The sequence below is a fragment of the Rhineura floridana genome, chromosome 15 (genome assembly GCF_030035675.1).
Source record: "Rhineura floridana isolate rRhiFlo1 chromosome 15, rRhiFlo1.hap2, whole genome shotgun sequence".
In the NCBI taxonomy this organism is placed as follows: domain Eukaryota; kingdom Metazoa; phylum Chordata; class Lepidosauria; order Squamata; family Rhineuridae; genus Rhineura; species Rhineura floridana.
This window is the reverse complement of record NC_084494.1, coordinates 10,805,803-10,829,830: the sequence shown is the minus strand read 5'-3', so window position 1 is coordinate 10,829,830 and position 24,028 is coordinate 10,805,803. Positions and strand designations below refer to the sequence as shown.

Genomic DNA, 24,028 nt, shown 5'->3' with positions numbered 1-24,028 from the left:
TAGTTCCAAGATATCCTTTTTGAGACAGAGCAACTTGCACACAGGATTGTAGTTGCGCCACAGATTTAAAGAGTGGCATCAGGGTACTTATAATTTTGCTTTCTATTTCTTTCCCAGCAATTCTCAACATTATCTTGTTTTGAAGAATGAGCAAGCCTTGGGTTCATGTGCTACCCCCTCTGCTTCCATCCTCAGGTGCAGCCACCCAAAGGAGACTGGAAGCATCTGTTTCCTATTCTGACACTAATTGTAGTTTGCTGTTATATCTGAATAGGACAAATCATAGTTAGTTTAAACTAGAGTTTATTGATTTATGCTTGAGCCCTTAATACCAGACTAGGGATGAGGAACCTTTGATCTTTCAGAAGATGCTGAACTACAACTCCCATCTGCCCCAGCAAGCATGGCCAATGGCCAAGGATGATGAGAGTTGTAGTTCAGCAACATCTGAGGGCTAAAGGTTCCCCTAAACTAGCCCATGGTTTAGTATAAACATCTAAAATGGGCCATTTATTTTGCGTTTTATGCTGCATACTATCTGACATTATTAGAAAGCTTTGAGCCAAGACAAAGATCTTTCTCGGCTCTATCTGTTCTGAAACAAACACCTTTGCTTTTTTAATTTTGTTTTTTAAATGAAGACAATCTCTCTCTCTCTCTCTCTCTCTCTCTCTCTCTCTCACTCACACACACACACACACACGCACACACACTCTCTCTCTCTCACACACACACACACACACACTTGATTTGCACTGTGTCTCAATTTTATTTTATTTATTTATTTATTTATTAAATTTATATACCGCCCGACTAGCAATAGCTCTCTGGGCGGTGAACATAAAATAGCATAAAAATACAATGAATAACAAAATAATACTAAAATACAATCAACAATCCAATACAATAAACATTTTTAAAAGTAAATCAGTGTAACTTAAAATGCTTCAGAGAATAGGAAGGTTTTGACCTGGCGCCGGAAGGAGAGCAGAGTCTGCGCCAGGCGTACTTCCTCGGGGAGACTGTTCCATAGTTCGGGGGCTCTCTTTGGGATTGTCACCACCACCACCACCACCACAAGATCATCATCATCATCATTAAATGTATTAATTCAATTTCTTACCCACTCTTCACCAAAAAGTCTCAGGGTAGATTACAAGAATGTAAAAATTCAATATTAAAAGCAGTTTAAAACAAATTACAGTCACAGGAATAGGGTGGGTCCTAAAAACATATATCTCAGATGCCAAAGGCAAGGGTAAAAAGCTGCCCCTTCAGCGTATAATAGAAGCTATACAATGAAGGTGCCAGATGCACCTCTGTGGGGAGGGAATTCCACAACCTAAGAGCTGCCACAGAACCCACAGATGGGTTGAGAATGTGTCCCAATAAAAGATAATTTTGCAAAGAGTCAGGATGAGGGTTTTAAAATACAAGTAGTCTCTACCAGACTGGATTAAGAAGGAACTTTCAGATTACTCAATGACCACAACAGATTTCTGATTACCCACACCCCTTACTGGTGAACTCACTTTCTTAAGCCAACTGGAACTGGGATTCTAGAATCTTTTAATAAGAGACAGGAACTTTTAACTCACCCTTGCCCCTGCAAAAAGGAGTTTTCGAGGAAGGGAGAATATTTTGTGAATAAACAAATAAAACAAGTGCTTACGTTGTTCTGCTATGTTACCAAAAACTGCATCAGCTTTGTCTTCATCCTGCAAATAGGAAAAGAATCACATAATTACTCTGGTTTGTTCATGTAAGAGACGAGTATTTTCCTCTTCCCTGGTTACCCAATTCCCAGTACAACTCCCCCCCCCCACAACTTATAATTTAGGGTTAGTTGGCAATTCAATCTGCTACACAAATTGAAAAAAATCCAAAATTTTATATGGAAAGTACAAAATGACAATTAAAGATTAAAAATAAAAAGATTCATTCACAACATGAAAAGATCTTGCAACGGTTAGTTGATTATTCAACGACTTTTAAAAAGCTGGTTTAAGAGATAAGGTTGTTTCATGTTGGCTCAACCTTCACAAAGTTGGGAAATTGGAAAGTTAAGGAGGTTGGTGCCTTAACAAGCACCCCCCATGATCAGTAATGATGTGCAGTGTCCCAAACGTTTTGCTTGATTACAATTACCTCTATGCACCCACATTTTCCTTTGGCTTTTCAAGCCCAAATCCAGATGAGGACGGAATGTCTGGGATCAGAGATGACCAACACTGACCTGGTCCTAGAATACCATACGAAGTACCTGAGCCTTACTGTATTACTATCCTGTGAGTTGAGAAATGCCTGTTTGTTGCTTATATCGGTAGCTGGCAGGATGGGTTAAACAGCGGGAGATGAAGTTCTCCTCTGATGTAGTAGGGGAGAGAATGGTACTGCTCCTAATGACTTGGGGTATGGTGCTTGTAGCTGTTTCCTAGCGCTATGATGAAAAATGTTAAAGCAATTTTGAAAATAAATCACCCGTTTCAGTTTGTTTGTTTTTTAAAAAAGAGGTACCAAGCAAAAGTCCATCTTGGCAAGTGGGGATGTACTGATTTAGAGCAGGAATGGGTTGCTTAATTATTTTCATTTCAGTGGATTTGTAGGCCAGCGCTTTCCCCCCTCAGACTGACACAGAATATCAAGTTAAACTAGAGGCAAGCAACTTGGTGTCCTCCAGTTGTTGTTGGGACTATAATTTCCATATCCCTGACCACTGGCAATGCTGGCAGGGGCTTATGGGAGTTGTAGTTCAACAACATCTGGAGGGCACCAGGTTGCCTATCACCAAGTTAGACAGTTGAGCTCACACCCCTTAGCCCACACACTGTTGCAAAGTGGTGTTGGAAGGATGCCACGTACGACTTTTTTTCAACTGTAACGCCATACCACCCAACCCATTTATTCCCACAAAGCACTTCAGGTTCCAAAGCAACCCTAGATACATTGCAGCATGCCTGCTGGTGGAATTCTCAGCATGTTAGTAAACGAGTATCTTCCTCTTGTTCAAAATGTTGCAGTTCCAAATCCAGTATAAGAAACCTGAACTTGCATGTCATTTTTTCTTACTGTGGTATTGCACAAAAAACTTCTCTGCATTGAGCCAGCAGAAGGATGGTGAAGGGTGATAGAAGGGAGCCCCCACCCAGTGTTTTAACCTGTCCTGCTGGCTACTGATATAAGCAACAAGTAGGCACGAGCAAACTCACAGGAGGATTCCGTTAGCAATATACAGTAAGGCTCAGGTGCTTCATATGGCAATACAGGGCTAGGACGTGTGGCATCTTGATGGTCTCAGGCACTCCATTTCCCCCATCTGGATTTGGGCCTGAAAGACCAAGGAAAAAGAGTGGGCTCATGGAGGGCAAGTTTTAAGCAAGCAGAATTTGTGACATTGCACAACATTATATTACTGATCATGGGATGTCTGTTAAGGCATCAGCCCTCGCTTCCAGTTTCCCAACTTTAGGGAGCTTGAGCCAATATGAGACAAATGTTAACTCTAGTCTCAAACTGGCAGATTTCTGATCTCTGAATTTCCCTGTTGTTTGAAAAGGAAATTTATCAGTGTTAGCAATCCCAACCTCTTCCCAAAGCATCTGAATCTGCTTTCTTGCAAGTCAGCCTATGACTATAAATAATTATAATCATCATTTCAATTGAAGGCACACACAACTTTTAGCTGTACATCTCAAACAAATAATAAATGCACGTTACCATGTTGGCTGATTAGAACAATTCAGAAGCATAACTATACTTTTTAGCAAGAGTAACCAAAAGTTATAAAGTAAGAATACTTCTTTGTACTAAACTATAATAAAGGAGGGAGGGTCTAGAGCTTTTTACTGGAACCCCCCTCCTACAGTTTATAATGAAGGCTGTAGATTGCAAATGAAGTGACATTACCTTCTGACTTACTAAACAGTACATCCCATTAAACAACATACAATTCGAGTAAGAAAATAATGCTCTAGATTCACCAATAGTATCCTGTATCACGCAATATATGTGACCACTCTTTGTCCCATAGAATCTAGTGAGATGTTTAAAATGGAACTGCTACTATCTGCACAGACTCATTTTAGGTTAGCTCCTGTGTGAGCTACAGTACAAAAGAACAGAGGAAACATGAGTGCATGGATGTCTTGCATCTGTGCGAGAGAGGCTTGTATATTTTTGCAATATAGATTTTAATAGCAGTAAAAGGGTTAGCAATGTACATAAACTGGAGCACCCTACTGTTCAAGCAATGAATACAACAAATTATCTGCAATTACTCACAGTACAAACACAATAGAAAATATTGTAACAGCACAAAAATATTACATAGTATATTTGTTGCTACGTGTGTTTGGTTCATTTTTACATCATAAAGAATTTTAATCAGTATTCTTACATACAGCTTTTTCAATTACTTTGATTTGTTTTTACCTCAATACAGGCCAGGTAAAAATACTCTTACAATACGATTTTAATTTTTAAAATTCAGGTATCTTGAGTAACACTTGACAAATAAGTTTAGAATAGCTGTGTCATTATGCAAAGCCATACGAAAGTCACCACACATAGTGTCACCATTTTAGTTTTTTTGGCCTGGTTTTCTCTATTATGTTTCACAGACAGTGTAACAGTCCTTTTCTTTAATCGCTTCTCTAAAGGAGACAGATGAGATTGAAATAACCTGTGCAATTGTTACATTTGTTTATGCACACTGTGTCATGGGTTGCTTTTGAAGTCAAATGCCAATGGGCTCAGACCAGTTTATTCTCATTTCCCAGATAAAACTATATAATTATATCTTAACTGAAATGTCCTTCTTTTTATATAATTACTGTGCATACTGGAAAGTCATTGAGACATATGAATGATCTTGACATATGAAGTTATGAGAGGGAACCATTTCCTCACAACAGGTGTCTCTCTCATTAAAGAAAATGTTACTCCAATTCTGTAGATACTTCCTCATTCAGGAACTTTATAAAATTTGACTATTTTTTTGTTCCACCCGCTTTTGGCAATGTCATTTTTGTGGGGAGAATACACCATTGTTATTGGCCAGGGAATATACTCTCTCATTTTTTTTTTGTATTCCAAAACCTCAGAATGTCCCATGGCACCATTACTGAATCTTCTTTCAATTTGTAGATTACTCGTAAATGTGTAACTTTGAGAACAGTCTCTAAATCGACAGCTCTAGAAGCATTGTTTTCTAGTTTACGTAATTTCTTACTCATTTTTTCAAGAGTATATTGTGGAATATTAAGACTGTAAAGTACCTATTGCTGATATTTTAATTCTATCTACTTTTTCTCTGCTTAATATCATTTGATTGAATTGACCACATTCCTTCAAAATTTGTCACTAAACACAAAGGAAAGTATCTTGGTTTATTAATGAGACAAAAATGTATCCTGGTCTCTTTATGTTTGTACAGAAAAACAATCTCTGCTCCAATTTTACTTGATCTTCTGAAGTCAGTTTACCTACCCTCATGTATCCAACCACTTAGCATACTCTTTTATCTTCAGTCTGTATGACATTTGTGGTTAATTCTTCATACCTGAAGAAACACCAGAGACTGAAGCATCTTACATTGCAAATGGTGTGTCTCATGTCTCTACCTGTTAATGTTTGAAAGACAGGATAGATCTCTTGTAGAATGTCTGCAAAAATAATATTTCTGTGCGAACACAACATTATTGACCATCTTTACAATGGCTGTGTTCACACGAGGCTGAGCCATGTTTTGTTTAATCATGGTTTGCTCTACAAACCACATCTCACAATCAGCAAACAATCCATGGCTTGTCTCTCCAAAGCGTGATATGTTTTTCAACTGGTCTTTTCTTGTGTGTCTGTAGCTTGGCAAATGTCTGGGATGAGGTGGCCAAACCAACCACAGTTAAGGCAGGCTGCTGGATTCAGACAGAACACCAGAGCATAGTTAAAACCAGCCACGGTTCCTAAGCCAACAAACCATGGCTTCACATTAAGATTTGTTGCCAGGAAACAAAGCACAGTTAATCTGCAGGCTGGGTCTACACATTCATACAATCCACACTTTGGCTAAACAAACCATGACTTAGCATTCTGTATGAGTCAGGCCAATTTCTTGTAATTGTGGATGAATAAAAATATTAGATACCATGCTAATTTCATCTATGATTAAAAATAGTAAAGGTTTAATCAGCTTGTGAAGAAGGGCAGCAGTGTCATCACTAAACGTTTGAAACTTCATCTTCTTCTACTTCATACCACCAATGTTGCATTCTATCAATCCAGTAACAGTAGCAACAAAGGACTCAGCAACTGTCCTATGTGACACAAAATCTAATTGCATTAATCAAGGAACTGCATCAGTTCCTACAGATCTACTGCCAAACATGACTAACATGCAGGATTTGTTCTGGAGATAAGTGCTGTGCTGGACTATAGTAGTAGTAGTAATTGTTATTATTATTATTATGGTATATTGTTTAGGATTTGATTTCATAAAATGTCCAGATTTGGCCTTTGTTCCATTTGGGCTTGTGGAACACTGGTAAAATCCTCAACATTTATCGCAATACACCAGGCTCAAGAGCATGTCCACCTAAAATATCATTTTGACTAGTCCCCACCTCTTTCAGAGTAATCAAACTGGTGTTTGTTTGTTTTTAAAGTCAGGGGCATCCTATTTACCTCTTTCAGCAACTGTAGTAACTACTCTATTAGTATTCAGCACAACATAGTGATCATGGCTAGTAGCCATCAATAGATTTATCCTCCATATATTTGCCTAATCCTCTTTTAAAGCCATCCAAGTTGGTGGCCATCACTGCATCTGGTGGAACTGAATTCCACAGTTTAATTATGCATTGCGTGAAGAAATTATTTATTTTGTCCATCTTGAATCTTTCAACATTCAGCTTCATTGGAGTCCAGCATTATGAGAATAACATCTTCCTATCCACTTAGTCCACACAATGCATGTTCTTATACACTTCTATCATCCCACCAACCCCCACTAACCTTTTTTTCTTAAATTATAAAGCCCCAAATGTTGTAGCCTGCCCTTCGGGGTGTGTGTGTTGCTCCATCACCTTGATCTGCAGTTCATTTTGTCTGTGGTACTAGTGTTCTTTGGGACAAGACATTGTGAACATTATACTTTAACCAGGTTAGATCCAGCATAGTTTCAGCAGTAATTCCTCCATAAGACTTAAGATGTGAGTAGTACTAGCAAATGGAGCACTAAAATCCCAGCAGAAATTTCTGTTTCTCACAGCCTTCTATGGCTCAAAATATGAGCTTACGTTTAGTTTTGGGCTCATCTTATATGTAATGAAGTCCTTAATTTGCTCTTTTCAGTACTAATTACTGATTACTGATCTTCTAACAAATGTAAATAGCACACCACATCTGTCTCAGCACAGAAAAGCACTAGTTGTTACATAAGCTGAACATTCTCAAACATCAAATAATAATTGTTACACTGATTGTTATGATAGCACTCAATAGAGTATTCTACATTCTTCTTTAATTTTTCAGTTCTACAATCATAAATAGAACTAAGTGTTGTTGTTTTCTTGTCAACAATGGTGTCGGGGGGAAAATTACTGTACCAAATCACTAAATGTGGTGGTTCACATGTAACTCTAGGCCAAACTATGGATTAGTGTGAATGCGTGAGCATGAGGACAGAGATATTGGCTGCTGCACTCCTTGCCTGGTCCTCCTGATGCTGTGCCTCTGTGAGCCAAGCCCCAGTTTAACTTAGAGTGCCTAAAACTGGACTCGTAGTTTGCCTTCTCCAGACAAGCCACAAACTGTAAACAAACCTTGCCTTGCTTACAGCTCATAATATGTCTAGACTGAGACAAACCATGAGCCTGGCTTCAGACATGCTAAGCCAAATCATAGCTTAGCTCACAGCAGCAGGATCAGAGGAGCAGCAAAGAGGCAACCATCTCCCCTCTGTGAGCCTGCATGCTCATGCGTTTATGCTAAATAGTTTGGCTTAGTATAATGTGCAAACCAGTTCACAATCATTGTGGAGTTTTGTGGCCTTTTGCACAATGAAGTACAAGGCCATGTTTCTCTATTCAAATAATTTTCTATGTTTTGACTACTGATGAAAATGGAAATGGACTGCCTTCAAGTCGATTAGGACTTATGGCGCCCCTATGAATAGGGTTTTCATGGTAAGTAGTATTCAGAGGTGGTTTACCATTGCCTTCCTCCGAGGCTGAGAGGCAGTGACTGGCCCAAGGTCACCCAGTGAGCTTCATGGCTGTGTGGGGATTTGAACCCTGGTCTCCCGGGTTGTAGTCCAACACCTTAACCACTACGCCACACGGGTTCTCTGAGTACTGATACTTGAGTGTATATGGACTTGATTTCTTGTAAAGCTATCTCCTATTTCTGCTACTGTATGTCCACATCTAATGGCAATGTATCTGTCTTGACAATGTATGGTTCTCTAGATTTGTTGTGAACCTACAGACTTCCAAATAATCCATAAAAATAAGTACAGTAATCACTGTAAATAACAGTAAAAGCCTATTCAACCATTTAATTTCTTCTTTAAGATGAGCCAGTCATTCATGGGATAATTTTGTATGATTTTACGGTATTTTAATGTTTTATTGCAGCTTGTGATTTTATGCGACTGGGTGGTATAGAAATACTTTAATAAATGCTGTCTCTAGTTTACAGTTGGGAGTTTATGCTTGGTTTTTCAAAATGCTTATTTTTCTCAGTTTCTTGTATAATCTGCATTGCAACATCATCTTCAGATTTGCCATATGGATAACAAATATTTTCAGATATAACTTTATTTTATAACCTGGGCTCCTTTTGGGAGGAAGGGTGGGATAAAAAATTTAAAAATAATTTGAAATTTTGCTGTGACTGGTTTTAGAGATCCAAAACTTTTTTTCATATTAGCTACACTACAGTATGAAACACAAAGGTATGAAGCACATTTTTATATATATAAAAAATACAAGCCGAACAATCTATTCTACCCCCCTCCCAGCACTGTCCCTTTTTAGTGTTTTGGGCATGGACATTTTTTAGATCATGCCTTATTATTTCCTCTCAGAACACCTTTCGTCCTACATCTTTTATCTACATTAGACTGACGGTTTTTTTAACTTGGCCATATAGTTTGATCTGATGTATCTCTGATTTTAGGTGTGATCCCTGCATTATTTCTCCTCACCCCTTTTTGCTTTTTGAGGAGGTAGTCTAAACGTCTCTTCTGTCGCTTTCTTTGTATCTTCGATGGCATTTTTTCTTCTTTGTATTTTATTCCAGATGCTAAAAGAATAATATTCAAGTCTGGTTAAAAACATTTAGTGTTGATTCTAAAAAGAGACAGCATACTGAGTCATATTTTACATATTTCTAAAACAGTGGTAGGATCTTAAAATAATTATTGTGATGTGCCACAGTATACTTTAGGAAGAAAAGTAACAATAAATTCAAGAACCTGACAAGATCCGATTCAAATAATGGAAAAATGCAATTATTATTCAATGCAATAGTGTGCATGAGGCATTGTTTTGTAAAATTTCAGCAACCTGTTGTTGAAGATATGAAGATTATGTTACAAGCAGAGTTCATTTGCTTTAGACCAGCCTTCCCCAACCAGGCACTCTCCAAATATTTTGGACTACAACTTCCATGTACCCAGCTAGCTTGGCCAATGGTCAGGGATGATAGGAGTTGTAGTCCAAAACAACTGAATGGCATTAAGGTGAGGAAGGCTATTCTAGGTCCATGTATAATACACAGCTCTTGGTGATCTCCTTCAAGTGAGGGATGGGGTAGCTTCCAGCCCCAAATTCACATTTTGTGCAATAATACAAAGGCGACTATTTCTTTAACTTTGACCTTTTAGGACAATGTTTCCAGAAAACACTATATTGTACTTATTGAAAGTATATATATACCTCCGTCTTGCAAAACATACCGCTGTAAGCAATTTGCTTTGTAGATGGAAAAGGCCAGGTTAACACATTATCCAATACCGAAAGTCCAGTTTATGCCTCGGGTAACAACTTACCTGACACTCACATTAATGATTGTTACCCCCAACATAATTTCTGCTTACAGGACATGCCTAGAGATATATGAAGACTTTGATATGATGCAATTTTAGAATCAGGGTTCATTCAAAGTTTATTCATACCTGTAACAAATATGCATCCTACTTTTCCAAGATACTTGCAAAATAAACTTTTGATAACCCTTCTTCCCCCATCCCCTGGATGCTAGGTCATGCATCACCTTTGCCCTCAGCAAAGAAATTGCATGCCTCACCACCCCACGTCACTTTCACTCTGCATGCATACCTCATCTCTCTGCCCTCTGCAAATAAATAAAGCTTATTAGGCTCCTCCCTCAATAGAAGAGCAAAGCTTGCTGAAAAACAAAAGAACCGCAGAGCATAAGCAGACACTGTGGAATCTGCTTCAACACTGCATTCGCCCCTCCAAATTATCTCTCTCAACAAGGCCATACATGTGTGGGTTTCAAATTGAGTAGGCATTACTGGCAAGGGGGAGAGGAGTTATTTCTCTACCAAGAGTGGTATGTTGGGGAAAGATACTGGGTCCTGGCTTGTTTGCCAAGGATGTAACAATGTGGTTTCATGGTATACAAAATTACCCCCAACACAAACATTTTTCACACTCTAACTTGAAGGTTAAAAGATGACTTGTGAAATTGGATACAGATTATCACCAATGAAATGACAGTTCCCAGGGTCCTAGCTTTATGGAATCTAAGATTGCACAATTATATTTAACAATGGTATAACACTAATAAATAAAGAACAGAGAACCAAAATTCTCAAAACCGGTATTTATATGAACCCAATCTAACAAAGTTGTTTCATGTGTCAAGATGCAAATAAAATGGTTCCAGCACCCCCTGCTGTTTGAAATAAACTATGAATTCAGTATACATGAAAGCATTAAAGACAGTGCAAATAAGGAAAATTGATGCAATTTGTTTCATACTACAACTGGTAGTCTGCAATAACATGTGTATTGTCATTCACACGATAAATGCTACACTTTACTACAAAGGCTGCATATGGCAGAGTGAAATGCAATTCACTGAGAACTTGCAGAAAGTTTGGTCTAGAAAATCCTAATGTTTTATTTTAAACCAATAACCATATGACATCTCATTTTTGAAAGTACATTTAAAAAAAAATTGAGACACCTTTAAATTATTATTATTACGCTATTCCAAAGGCATAGGGCTTATTCCTGAGTAAGGTTTGCATCAAGACTTTAGTTCCCTTTCCTTTCCCCTTCCCTCTTCTCCTTTCAGTGCTCTGTCTGTCAGGCACAAAGTCAACAGTGCCATTTGCCTTCTTTTTTGCTATGCAAACACCTCTTGATTTTCTGTCTCACCAAAGATTTCTTTTATTAAGCCAGCTTAATATAAACTTTTGCACTAAGTGGCGTAGCATAGCTTTTGTCAACTTGGTGCCCTCCAGGTGTTTTGGACTACAATTCCCATCAGCCCCAGCCAACCATGGCCGTATGGTGCTAGGGCTGATGGGAGCATGGAGTAATCCTCGAAGATGACTCGTAAACTTCTACTGGTCTAAACTGAAGTGACCACATTACTGGCTGGGGTTCCATTTACAATTCATGCTTTAAAACAGTTGCATTGGTGGCCAGTTTGTTTGCAAGCCCAATTTAAGGTGTTCACACTAGTGTTTAAAGCCCTAAATGACTTAGGCCCAAAATATCTGAAACACCACCTCCTTCCCTACAGCCCTCCTCAGCAGTTCCACAAGCCCCAAAGGTCCAGGGGGTGGTGACTTGTGATTGGGCATTCTCTGTGGCAGCCCCTAAGTTGTGCAGATCCCTCCCCACAGAGATGCTGTTTTTAATGTATTTTAAATTGTTGTGACCTGTCCTGGGACTTAGCGTGTAGAGTGGGTAATAAAACAAATTAAGAGCAGCAGCAGGTACCACCAGTGCATAACTAAGCAGGAGCTCAGCAGGGAGAATTCCACCTTTCTCACCTCTTCCCCTAGAAGCATAGCTAGAGTGGAATAAGCCCCAGCCTAAAAAAATTAAGATGCCCCCTCCATGTTTACACAGCTTGCTCCGTGCCCTCCCCAAATCAGCTTTGGATGATTGGAGGAACCCCTAGAACAGATCTGGGGGGGATGGGGGAGGAGAGTGGGGAAAGCGGAAATCCTTGCACGGATGGATGCTTACTTAACGCGACATTGGATACAACCCACTATAAAGTAGCTTCCTATGTTTCTTCCTAGTTTTCACCAAAATCTGAAATATGGTATGTCTTTTTAAAGTTGCTGTACTTACGACAAATCTTTATTTGAGCAGTCTGACATTTATAGACCTCATCAAGTAGATCATGCATGCCAAGTTTCAAATGTCTTTTTTTAAGCAAGATAATTTCAAGGTTTATAAATGGCAGAACCTTTTGTTGTTGTTGTCCCAAGTCAGCCTTAACTAAAGGGGGAAACCTGGTTTGAGTAAATTTGAGTGAGGTCCAGGTGTAGATTCTGTAGACAATTCAACTACTTCCCCATAAATACTGTTCTCTGACCACTACCCCACAATCTCCACATTTCCTCCCATCCTTTTCTCCACTACCTTAAACCTTGTCAAAACATTCCTTATTTTATGTTTTGATGCAAAGTAAGTTGCACAAAACATTTACCCTTTGCATAATAACCCATAAAGCACTACAAATGTATAAAGTTTCATAAGCAAAAAATAAAATCTGCTCCTGCTCCAATGACCTTACAATCAGAAGGCCAGGACAGAAGTCGCTCAGGAATTTCCTGACCAGATCTCCCAACCACAGGTGTAGTCATCTAGGGTCATGAGGGGGAGTTTGTAGACCCATTATTTTTTTGGGAGCAGGGTCCCAGCCAGGTCCCTATGTAGGAGCCAATCAGCATGACAAGAGAGCATGTTAGCCACTGAGGAAACTCTGTGTCCTTTCATGCTGACTGGAGACAATCAGAGTGAAAGGTGATGAGTCAGCCCCCAAGAAGACTCTCCTGAGTAGCTAACACACAGGCTCCCCTTTCATGCTGACTTGCTCCTAGGGACGTCTATTGTAATGGAATGTGGATCCGCGAGATGACAGGGAGAGTAAGGGAGAGGAGAGAAAGTGGAGAAGAGGGTGGCATGCCTATCATAAAGGAACCCTGCACTTCTGAATTTGCTGCTACATTACTGCTTCCAACCATTCTGGATCCATTGTGGGTTCCAATTCTAATCAGAGAAGCAGCACTTGGGAGATGGGATGAGAAAGAAACCAACCCTTTTTCCTGCACTATATTACAGAAATGTATTGCAAGCAGACACACATACTGAAGCTGTTATGACTCCCCCAGTGGGAAAAATCCAGGTAACAGTAATATGCCTTTTAAAAGAGCATTACATTTTTATCACACCCTTCCTCTAAGGAGCCCAGAGCAATGTACAAGGTATCCCTCCCATTTTATCCTCACAAGAAACCTGTGAGGTAGGTTAGGCTGAAAGGCAATGGCTGGCACAAGGATGAACACTGCGTTTCATAGCTGGGGGCATGTGTCTCTTTCTTGCTGCAGGCTGAATAGCAGCTTTTAGGAGCTATTTATGCAACATTCCTGGAGAGAAGGATTCAATCCCTCTTCTAGAGCAGCTAAAGATCACCTCACAGTGACTGGCTCAGGGGTTATGTGCCCTGCCACCTGTGCAGCCATGGACAAGCTGCATCGTCCCAAGGAGCCCAGTTGCCCCCCAGCTGGCTGTTGTGGACAAGGAAGGGGCTGGCTTGTGCAGCTGTGGCAAGCTGAGCAGGCCCTCACCAACTGGGGAGGACTAGCCTCCGAGGGAGGCAATGGGAAACCCCCTCTGAGTACCGCTTACCATGAAAACCCTATTCATAGGGTAGCCATAAGTCGGGATCAACTTGAAGGCAGTCCATTTCCGTTTTCTACAGCAGGCCTGTAGCTAGTGTATAATGGCTACAGGGCTTGATGGCTACCGTTTGGGGGGAGGGAGAAAACCAAAAAATTGTGTGTGGGGTGGGGGAGAGAAAATTAAATTTATTACACAATTTTTTATTTTTGTAAAACAAATATTAGGGGGCCAGAAAAAGGGGGGATAGATTCCCTCCTGGTTACAGGCCTGCTCCAGAGCCCCTTGTGGCTGCTTTTGCATAGGATAAAAGGTGGAGAGGTCCAATCACAAAATCTCCACATCCAAAGGAAGGGATGGGAGGGGGGCTGATGACGGGTTGAATCTAAGCAAACACAGTTCTGTGTACATATGTTTCATTTCAGCAGGGGAAGGAGATGCAGGGCTGCAGCTAAGAAGTTCATGGAAATGGGATTTTAAAAGGTTTTGGAGCGGGTGGTTGCCAGCCAACTCCAGGCGCTCTTGGATGAAACCGATTATCTAGATCCGTTTCAATCCGGTTTCAGGCCCGGTTTTGGCACCGAAACAGCCTTGGTCGCCCTGTATGATGACCTGTGTCGGGAGAGGGACAGGGGGAGTGTGACTCTGTTGATTCTCCTTGATCTCTCAGCGGCATTTGATACCATCGACCATGGTATCCTTCTGAGGAGACTCGCGGAGTTGGGTGTCGGGGGCACTGCTTGGCAGTGGTTCCGCTCCTACTTCGCGGATCGTCACCAGAAGGTAGTGCTTGGGGAACATCACTCGACACCATGGACTCTCCATTGCGGAGTCCCTCAGGGGTCGGTTTTGTCCCCCATGCTTTTCAACATCTACATGCAGCCGCTGGGTGCAGTCATCAGGAGTTTTGGAGTGCGTTGCCATCAGTATGCTGATGACACGCAGCTCTATTTCTCCTTTTCATCTTCTTCAGGTGAGTCTGTTGATGTGCTGAACCGTTGCCTGACCGCGATAATGGACTGGATGAGAGCTAATAAACTGAGACTCAATCCAGACAAGACCGAGACATTGTTGGTGAATGCCTTCCCTGCTCAGATGGTGGATGTTAACCCTGTTCTGGATGGGGTTACACTCCCCCTGAAGGAACAGGTACGTAGTTTGGGGGTTCTTCTCGACTCTTCCCTGTCTCTCGAGGCCCAAGTGGCCTCGGTGGCACGGAATGCGTTTTACCATCTTCGTCTGGTAGCCCAACTACGCCCCTATCTGGACAGGGACGACCTCGCCACCGTTGTTCACGCTCTGGTAACTTCAAGATTGGATTACTGTAATGCGCTCTACGTAGGGCTGCCCCTGAAGACAATTCGGAAGCTTCAGCTGGAGCAGAACACAGCTGCCAGACTACTGACGAGGACCAGTCGGTCTTGGCATATAACACCTGTCTTGGCGCATCTGCACTGGCTTCCTATTTGCTTCCGGGTGAGATTCAAGGTGCTCGTTCTTACCTATAAAGCCTTACACGGCGTAGGACCTCAATACCTTGTGGAACGCCTCTCTCGATACGAACCTACCCGTTCACTTCGTTCAGAATCTAAGGCCCTCCTCCGGGTACCAACCCATCGGGAAGCCCGGAGGGTGGTTACTAGATCTAGGGCCTTTTCTGTGGTGGCCCCTGAGTTGTGGAACAGCCTCCCCGAAGAGGTACGCCTGGCGCCTACACTTCTATCTTTTCGGCGCCAGGTAAAGACCTTTTTATGCTCCCAGGCATTTTAATTTTCTTAACCATTTTAATCTTTTAATCCGTATTTTTAATTTTTGTCGTATTGTGTTTTTGTAGTGTTTTTTTTGTTGTTTGTTTGTATATGTTTTTATGATTTTTATTATGATATATTGTATTTTATCTTGTTTGTTCACCGCCCTGAGAGCTATTCTGCTAAGGGCGGTATATAAATTGAAATAATAAATAAATTGAAATAATAAATAATAAAAGAAAGAAATATGTGGCATACAGACATAGTATTAAATTATCTGTTGTAATTTAGATTTCCCTGGCACAAGATGCATAATTCCAGATACTTGTGTAAAATTTGAATCCTGTTCCCACAAACAGGTACTAGCAAATACCATCCCCAGGAGAAATACACTAGCAGACATCATACAAGAGAACAATTGCTGGAAAAAGCAAGCAGGCCCGGAGTATCCTATAACTGATTTTAAAAGCAGCTTTGAAATCTGAAAAGATTACTAGGACAATGTATGTGCAGCTCTGAATTCTCTAAAAATGCTGAAATATTATTACTATTGTTACAGTAGTATTGTTACTACTACCAATAATAATCATAACATGTTCATTTGCACTGGCAGATGAGAACACAAATAATAATACTGTCCTAAAAAGGCCATTAATATGAAGCCAGGGCAGGACGGACTGGCTTGTTTCCTTAAGAGGACTGGGACACCCGTGCTCCAGCTTCTCTTTGCCTTCTGAGTACAATTTGAAATATTAGTCTTAATAAAGCCTTTGATTCCATCATGAAAGTAAGGCAGAATATAAATGGAAGAAAATAAATAAAATAAAGGCAGTATGTCCCCCCTTCCCACATCCCACAACAGCCATTCCATTTCTGCTCCTTTATAAAACCGTGTGGATTACCACGTTCACATAGCAAGGGCTCTCAACAACGTTTGATTGGCAGTTGAAACACAACGATTGGCATTTGTTTCCCAAATGTTTCTCCAAGCGCGAGCTTGATCATTTTCTATGGCTAGGATAAGACTCGTAACTGAAGGTTAAACCAACTTGCTACTGTGGTCTGGTAGTTAAAAAAAAGTTTTGAGTGCGAAACACTGGATTTAATTTACCTTGACCAAAAGGTAACTATCAAACCACTCTCTTGCCCTCCCCTCCTTATATCCCCATATTGCATAATGAGTAGTGGCCTACCTTAAAGGGCTTTTCCAATTGGTTTAATGGAACTCTAGAGGAATGGAAAGAGTTCCCAAACTGTAAAACAGCAAAAAAAAAAAAAATCCTTGCTAATCATGCTCTCAAAACTTAGGAAACACAATATATAAACACTAAACATATTATTCATCTGCAACTAAGTTTTAATTGACTTTTTTCAATACAATATATAATTGTATTTCATTATGTTATTTCCTGCTAGTTGTAAACACATTATCTACCTTGAGTACCATAAGACAGGATTCAAATTTTAAAATAAATGTGCAAATGTTACTACAATAGTCAGACATCACACATTAAATTCAGTTTTCTACAATATGAACAGACAAGCTATCTGTTTGAATTCATTATGAAAGACATGGTTCAACTTTTTTTAAAAAAAAAATACATTCATCATCCAGTTACTATCAACTTCCACTACAATAACAAGTTCTGAAAAGTTTGAAATAATCATATGCCTTCCTGGATTTCTTTCTGCTCATTATATTAAAAGATTTTATTTATTTGGAGGGGGGTGGCCCAGAGAGAAACTATAGAATTGCAACAAAAATTATGTAAGTTTTGCAACTTTTGTGCAGAATGTCTCCAAGCACACTATCCCTTTGAGGAAAATGTGTGGAGTAGATTTCCCCGCCCCCTTACTTCAGATTTTCTTGACCCCTGGCAAAATAAGATGAAGGAAACAGTCAAAATCCCTTGGACACACTGATGGGGGAGGGGGAAGTCTTCAACTCTCAAAGTCAATCCCACAGCCCCTCCCAGTTATGAGAAACCTTGTTTAGCATAAAATACAATGGCCATTCCATCTGTGAGCTCCTTCCAGTGTTGTGTTTGCAAGATCATAAAAGCAACTCATTGATTCTTACCTTCGAAGCATCTAGGGAAACAGAAGACCAGTGGGTAACAAAGAGCCAGCCTGCTGCATATACCTGCTGCAGGAAAAGAAGCACTTCCAACAGGAAGTGAACTCCTAGAGGTCAGGAGAGCCATAGAGAGCAGTGAAGAAGAAAGCTTGAGTTGTGAACTCAAAAGAGCTTTGTCGGAACTATAGAGCCCCCTAGCAGTGTCAGCTGTTGCAGCCGCCTGTGTCTGACTGCCATTGAGATTGCAAGAAGATGAATATCTGCTCATCCAGTTCTTTCTCAATAAAGTTGGACGGTCACGTGCTCTTCAGGATTAATTTTCAAAGAACATTCCCAGCATGTTCAAGCAGAAATATGCTTGGAAAACATAGCCAATGCAAAACTCAGCACAAAAAAATAAATTTTAAAAAACCACCTAATGTTTTCCCACTTGCAGAATCCATTAAACAGAAATAAGAACAATTCCCCCCATGTTTTGCACCTTTGCTTAAAAATTTAAGAACACTGAAACACCAAATAAATTATTTTAAGCTTCAGGGTTGAAATGATAGTTGGAAATTTTCACTCAAGTTTATTCTGTTGCAAGTATAGGATGATGTGATTAAAGACAGTGGGTGACAGCCAACTATGTTACACTCAGAGTAGACCTGCTGAAAGTTACTTAAGTCCACTGATTTCAATGGGTCTACTCTGCATATGAATCAGGCAGTAAGAAAAACTATGTTATAATATGCAGATATGGATCAAAAACATGACACCTAGGATTAGCAACATTTTTACTGGTCCTGTGCCTGCAAACAGAAATTAAATCGGAGAAGTTTTTTCCCTCATCACTTTATTCCCTTGGGGAAAAAAGTTCTGAGCTACTGTTAAAAGCACAGGAGTAGCACTATAGAAGGAATTGGCAACGACTACATCAAAGAGATTCATTGTTCTACCTGCATTGTCAAAGGGGAAAGGAGATGCACACAGATTAATGCTTAAAAAAAAAGCAAGGATGTAATTGAGTTATTTTTTAAAAGGAGAAAACTAAAGATTCCACAATGTTTAACTGAAATAATAGAGATAAGACTGCTGGCATCTCTTTAACTTGGTTTCATTAGATCCTATAACTAAAATAAACCCCACGAAGTTGAGGGCAACACCAACTAGCAAGTTTGGCAAATATTTTACAAATCAATTTAGATCAGACTTTGGGGGGTTATTCTTTTACAAGCTCTCCCTTTAAAAATATTCTGTAAGAATACCTAATAAAAATAGATATTCAAGTGGGACTTGCAAAAAAAATGTTGTAGCACGGAATGCTTCTGTTCAGTGTTCCCGCCAGCCATGTCTTCTCTTACGACACTCCGTTCCATTTTTTCTCCCACCTACTTTTCCGCACTACAGGCAGCATACTGTGCCCACTGAGCATGCTCAGTTCTCATTAGGCTGCTTTCTGAGGGTTTTCCCCCCCTTAGTTTTTTTTTTCTGAAGTGCTTTTGTACTTCTGCCAACCCACTGAACCTGCTGGTATGTTATGGCTACATAGCAGTATAAATAATATTACACATTTTCTATTTGATTTACAGCAGTGGTTCCCCCCCCCAATAAAAACAGTCACTGAGTTATATCATGTAATGACCAAGTGTGGATTACAATCAACGTTCAGGAAGCGGGCAGGCTAGGGAATTTCCTGTGGCAACAAATATTGCTGTCTGTTTACTTACATTATTTTACTGATAATTTTTTTACCCCACCTCCTCCAATCATGCCCACTATGCCTCACAGAATTAGACACAAAAATACCAGCCGAGATAACAGGAGCAGCGGAAGCTACATTATACAGAGCCAGACCATTGGTCCATCTAACTTAGCCTACACTGGCTTGGTTCGCTTGTCAGTTTACATCACAATTAAATTAAACTATGGTGCAAATATGAATGTGCAGTGTGCTAGTACACACTGCTGAAATCACAAGCACTTCACTCCTCACCACTCCTGCTGGTGTTATGCTGCCAGGGGCTAAGCCATGGGTTGACTTAGCATTACATCCAAACATGCTCATGGTTTCTTTCCAAACAAACGATGAGAGGTAGCCAAGGGTTACTTTTCAAACCACGGTTTAGTTTAAGTATGGCTTAAAATTATACAGTATGTAAAAGAGGCCATGACTGGCAGAAGTTCTCCAAGGCTTCATACGAAAGTATTTCCTAGCACTACTTGGATACACCAGCAATTGAACTGCGGACCTTCTGCTTGCTACAGCCCTTTCAAAGAGCTAATTCAGGGAAGCCCAGGAGCTTGGGCACATGCAGCAGGATTTTTATTTTTCCCCTTTTGACAGCAAGCTCATATACCATATTATGAAGGGGCTTTGGAAGTCCCCTCAGTTTCCAGCACAGAGGGCTGCCCCACCTGAAACATAGGATCAAAATCCCCTTAGGTGTGAGGAGCTAATGGGCGTATGTAGCTCTTTGGATCCTGGCCACACACTTTTAACACCTTTTCAAATTACAGATATGCCTAGTCTGTGTTCAAAAAAAAGATTCCAAATACTCCCACAGATACTGGAAAGCTGTGGGGAGAAGCTTGTCACTCAACAACCCGCCCCCAAAAATCCAGGTATTAATACCCAAATAACAACATGGGATCTGTGAACTTGTGGCTTCAGCCCCTAATGTTTAAGCCAGCATATTTGCTACCAGTATAACATTTCCCAATGATGTTGCTATAACAGTACAGATTGGCACTGAAGCAGTTAGTTATGCCTCGTTCTCAGCACTTCTGTCCCTTTGTGATGAATTTCTGTGGGCCATGGCATACAAAATGTTTATGTTAATTTGATGACCATAACAAAACAACAGAATCTCCCATGTTTTTTAAAGGGTAAAGTAGCAAGGGAGGGTGGGTCCATTGACCAGAAGGACAGAAGTTAGCTCTTCACTCCACTTCATGCTGCATTCCCAATAAAAACTTGCCCTCACCAAGCTGTAATTTACCTAAATGACATCTACTAAAAGGTTTTGTACACAAGGCTGAGAACAGCTTCAGGGGGTGACAATTCTCATCAAGAAAACATCACAAGAGAAAAGAATTAAAACCCCTTCCTCAGAACTCTCCCTGTTTCTTCTGTACCGGAGTAACAAAGCTCAGGAAAATGCACAACGTTATGTGTTGTTGGCTATACATACATATACATATATACTGTAATATATACTATTTTGTTTTAATTTAGAGTACATTGTATATCTACAATGTAAAATTAACATAAAGACTATAAAAACTGATTGTAAAGAAGCACACACAAACACACAACGCCCTACAGAAAATCCTATTCACAGGACTCCTGCACCTCAGCAAATTTAGACCTGGCTTGCATGTGTGAATGGGCATCATACAACATCACAGATGGGTTTTTGGAAAGGGCCATAGTTCAAGCTCATAAATTAAGCAAACTGCATAAGTTCAATCCTTGGAATTTTCAGGTAAGTCTGGAATCCTGGAGAGCTGCTCCCAGTCAATGCACTTAACACTAAACTAGATGGACCAATGGTCAGAATAGATATATGGCAGTTTTCTATGCTCAAGCACCATGGAGTCAGCTCACATATTCAATTTCCAGTCATCAAGTGCGGCAAAATCAACTTAGGTGCTTGCATACAATACATTAGACCAGTACCATTCTACAGGTAAAGGGGCCCTTTGGAGGTTTTGCCAGCAGCCTTTGCACCCAATTAGTCTGTAAGCCTATACTGAAAACACATTTAAAAATGTAAATGTACTGCCTTCAAGCCGATTCCGACTTATGGTGACCCTATGAATAGGGTTTTCATGGTAAGCAGTATTCAGAGGTGGTTTTACCACTGCTTTCTTCTGAGGCTAAGAGGCAGTGACTAGCCCAACTGTGTGGGGATTCGAACCCTGGTCTCCCAGGTTGTAGTCCAACACCATAACCACTACACCACACCGGCTCTCAGAAAACACATAAAAACCCTAATTAATATTAGTTACAATAAATTGCTCCTTTAAAATTACCAATTGTTTTCAGCATATGTTCCAACTCCATTTTTGGTGATTACCCAGTACTACTATAGTATACTCAGCTGCTCAGTAAGAGAGAGAGACTGCATATACAGCTGCTGCTTTTTAGGCCTGGTGCTAGAGTGCTATTTATACTTTCAGTGATGTGGGGTGGGAAATTTCCCATGGCTAAATTTATTCATTTTTAGGAATGAACCACTTCATAAGAACATAACAAATGAACACAAAAGAAATCATGCTGGGCAACTGATATGGATACAATATTAATCAAATCTAAAGTTGCAATTAGTTTTTTCAAGTAACAATCCCTAGGAAGCAAATAGGCACACAACTCTCTGGGCTTGCAAAAATCAATGGGGGCATTCCATTCGTGCACAGGCTTTTGACCCAGCAGACATCTCCACAAATTGAAAAGAAGAGAACGCAACTGTCATCAATTCCCCCTTCCCCCTACAAACCTCTGAAAAACTGCTCCAAAAGGTTGGGGGATTCTTCAGAACAGTGTGGAAGATGGTAGAAAGATCTGCAGAGGGGGATAGGGACTACCAATATTGCCTCTACTCCTCTTCAGTTAGCAGTGGCCTCTGCTAAGTCAACTATTCTTCCAAGAACAGAGGGACACTACTGGATACAACATAATGCGTTCCTTAAAATCTAAAGAATCTAATTTGGGAAGTGACTGCTACTTAACTGTCATGTCTTTAAAAATATTTACTTGTATTCCAATAAAAAAAATCAGCTAAAGCTTTGAATGCGTTTTACTATATCATTTAAACCACATTAAGTGTATTTTCCCCCCCAATAAAATATTTTTGTCATTAAGGGAAAAAATCAGGTACTTATACGGCACGTAACAGTAACACGGCATAGTTTGTTACCTTTGTTTACCAAATAAACACGCTAAATTAGATCTCAATCAATATAGGGAAGTGGAGAATTTTCTGTTTCAGAGTTTTCTAGACAACCTATACTACTGTATACACTGCACAATAAACGTGAACATTTTTCAGTGAATTCTGTGTGAGCATTCTGCAGTAAATATAATGAGTTCTGTATGATATGTGCAAATGAAGACGACTTGTGAAAGCTTCCACAGTGAATAAAATTTTCAATTACATAATTGCAATCTGTACTATTTTGCATGTTATTCTGATTTTGCTTATCATGGGGAGCAGCAAAAAAAAGAGCAGTTGATGGACTCCCTCATTAGATATTATCTACATTAATAGTGTATTTCTATGAGCAAGTCTACTTAGAAGTAAGCCCCATTAAGTTCAATGGGGCATACTTCAAAGTACATGGGCATAGCATTGCAGCCTAAATGTTCTTAGAGAGTCGTTCAACTGTCTCCTTCATCTTCACTATAAACAGAGTGAAATACAATATGCAAGCCTTGAAACACTTCCGAATGACTCCCATTTGGATCTTTTACCTTTCACTTCTCAAATAAATTGTGAACTCTCACATTTGCACTTCTGAACACACTGACTCTCTGCACTCAGCTGGGCGATAAGATCCCAACATTAGTTATGTTTTACATGTTTGTGATTTCTGGGTCCAGTTCAGCTCTAGATCTTAAGGGGCTGAAATTATTATTTTGAATATATGGGGTGACATGCCTCTTGGCCACTCCAGTTGGAAGGAGCACTTAGCTGATAAAACAGGACTTGTTCTTAATAAATTATTTGGGATCTGCCGCAGTTGTGCAAATTATGTCAACTAGATACCTAAAATAGCTGTGGTTCTCCAGCTCAGGACGGAAGACTCGGGAAGCTAATCTGCAACTCTGATTTGGTCCTTGGTCCTCAAAAAGCTACCTGCCCTTGCAACAGCATGGCCCAGATAATAAACTGCCTGCATCACAAGTGAATTCCCTTAATGCAAGAAGCTTGCATAAATAAAACCATCTCAGAAAAAGCAAGTTAAATTTCAGCAGAGGTATTTATATAGTACAGGAGTTATCACCACAACTATCATTTTCATAATTATTCATTTCTATAGCAATCTTAGCGTGCAACAGTCTTTCCAATCTTAATTATCTCATTTTTCTCACAAAGATTCACTGAATTTGCCACTTCTGAGAATCATTTCATTGGGTTAGTTTAGACATAGTACTGGACCATGATCTGGCACTAAGTAAAAGGGCCTGCACTTGGATGCTTCTCCCTCCCCTTGCACACCTTGATTTCCTTTCTCATTTCAGATTTAGTTTAAGAATTTATAGTTCACTCTTCATTTAAAATAAATCCTAGAGTGGTTTACAATAAATCATCACACACAATAAA

The 24,028-nt window shown here is 40.0% G+C and overlaps 1 protein-coding gene across 12 annotated transcripts in view; it reads right to left on the bottom strand.

Moving 5' to 3' along the window:
- ZMYM4 (zinc finger MYM-type containing 4) overlaps positions 1-24,028 on the bottom strand; it is a 78,688-nt gene that overhangs the window by 42,132 nt on the left and 12,528 nt on the right. For 2 of the 12 annotated variants that reach the window (XM_061596161.1, XM_061596173.1), the window contains exons 1-4: positions 17,724-17,820; positions 16,837-16,896; positions 9,206-9,303; positions 1,673-1,718 (exon numbers count right to left, since the gene is read on the bottom strand). In XM_061596161.1, coding sequence (XP_061452145.1) covers positions 1,673-1,718; positions 9,206-9,274 — 115 coding nt within the window. In that variant the 5' untranslated portion in view covers positions 9,275-9,303; positions 16,837-16,896; positions 17,724-17,820. Of the gene's footprint in view, positions 1-1,672; positions 1,719-3,209; positions 3,329-9,205; positions 9,304-16,836; positions 16,897-17,723; positions 17,821-24,028 lie in introns of those variants that run through there. The other 10 variants (XM_061596164.1, XM_061596163.1, XM_061596165.1 and 7 more) reach the window with 7 other exon arrangements.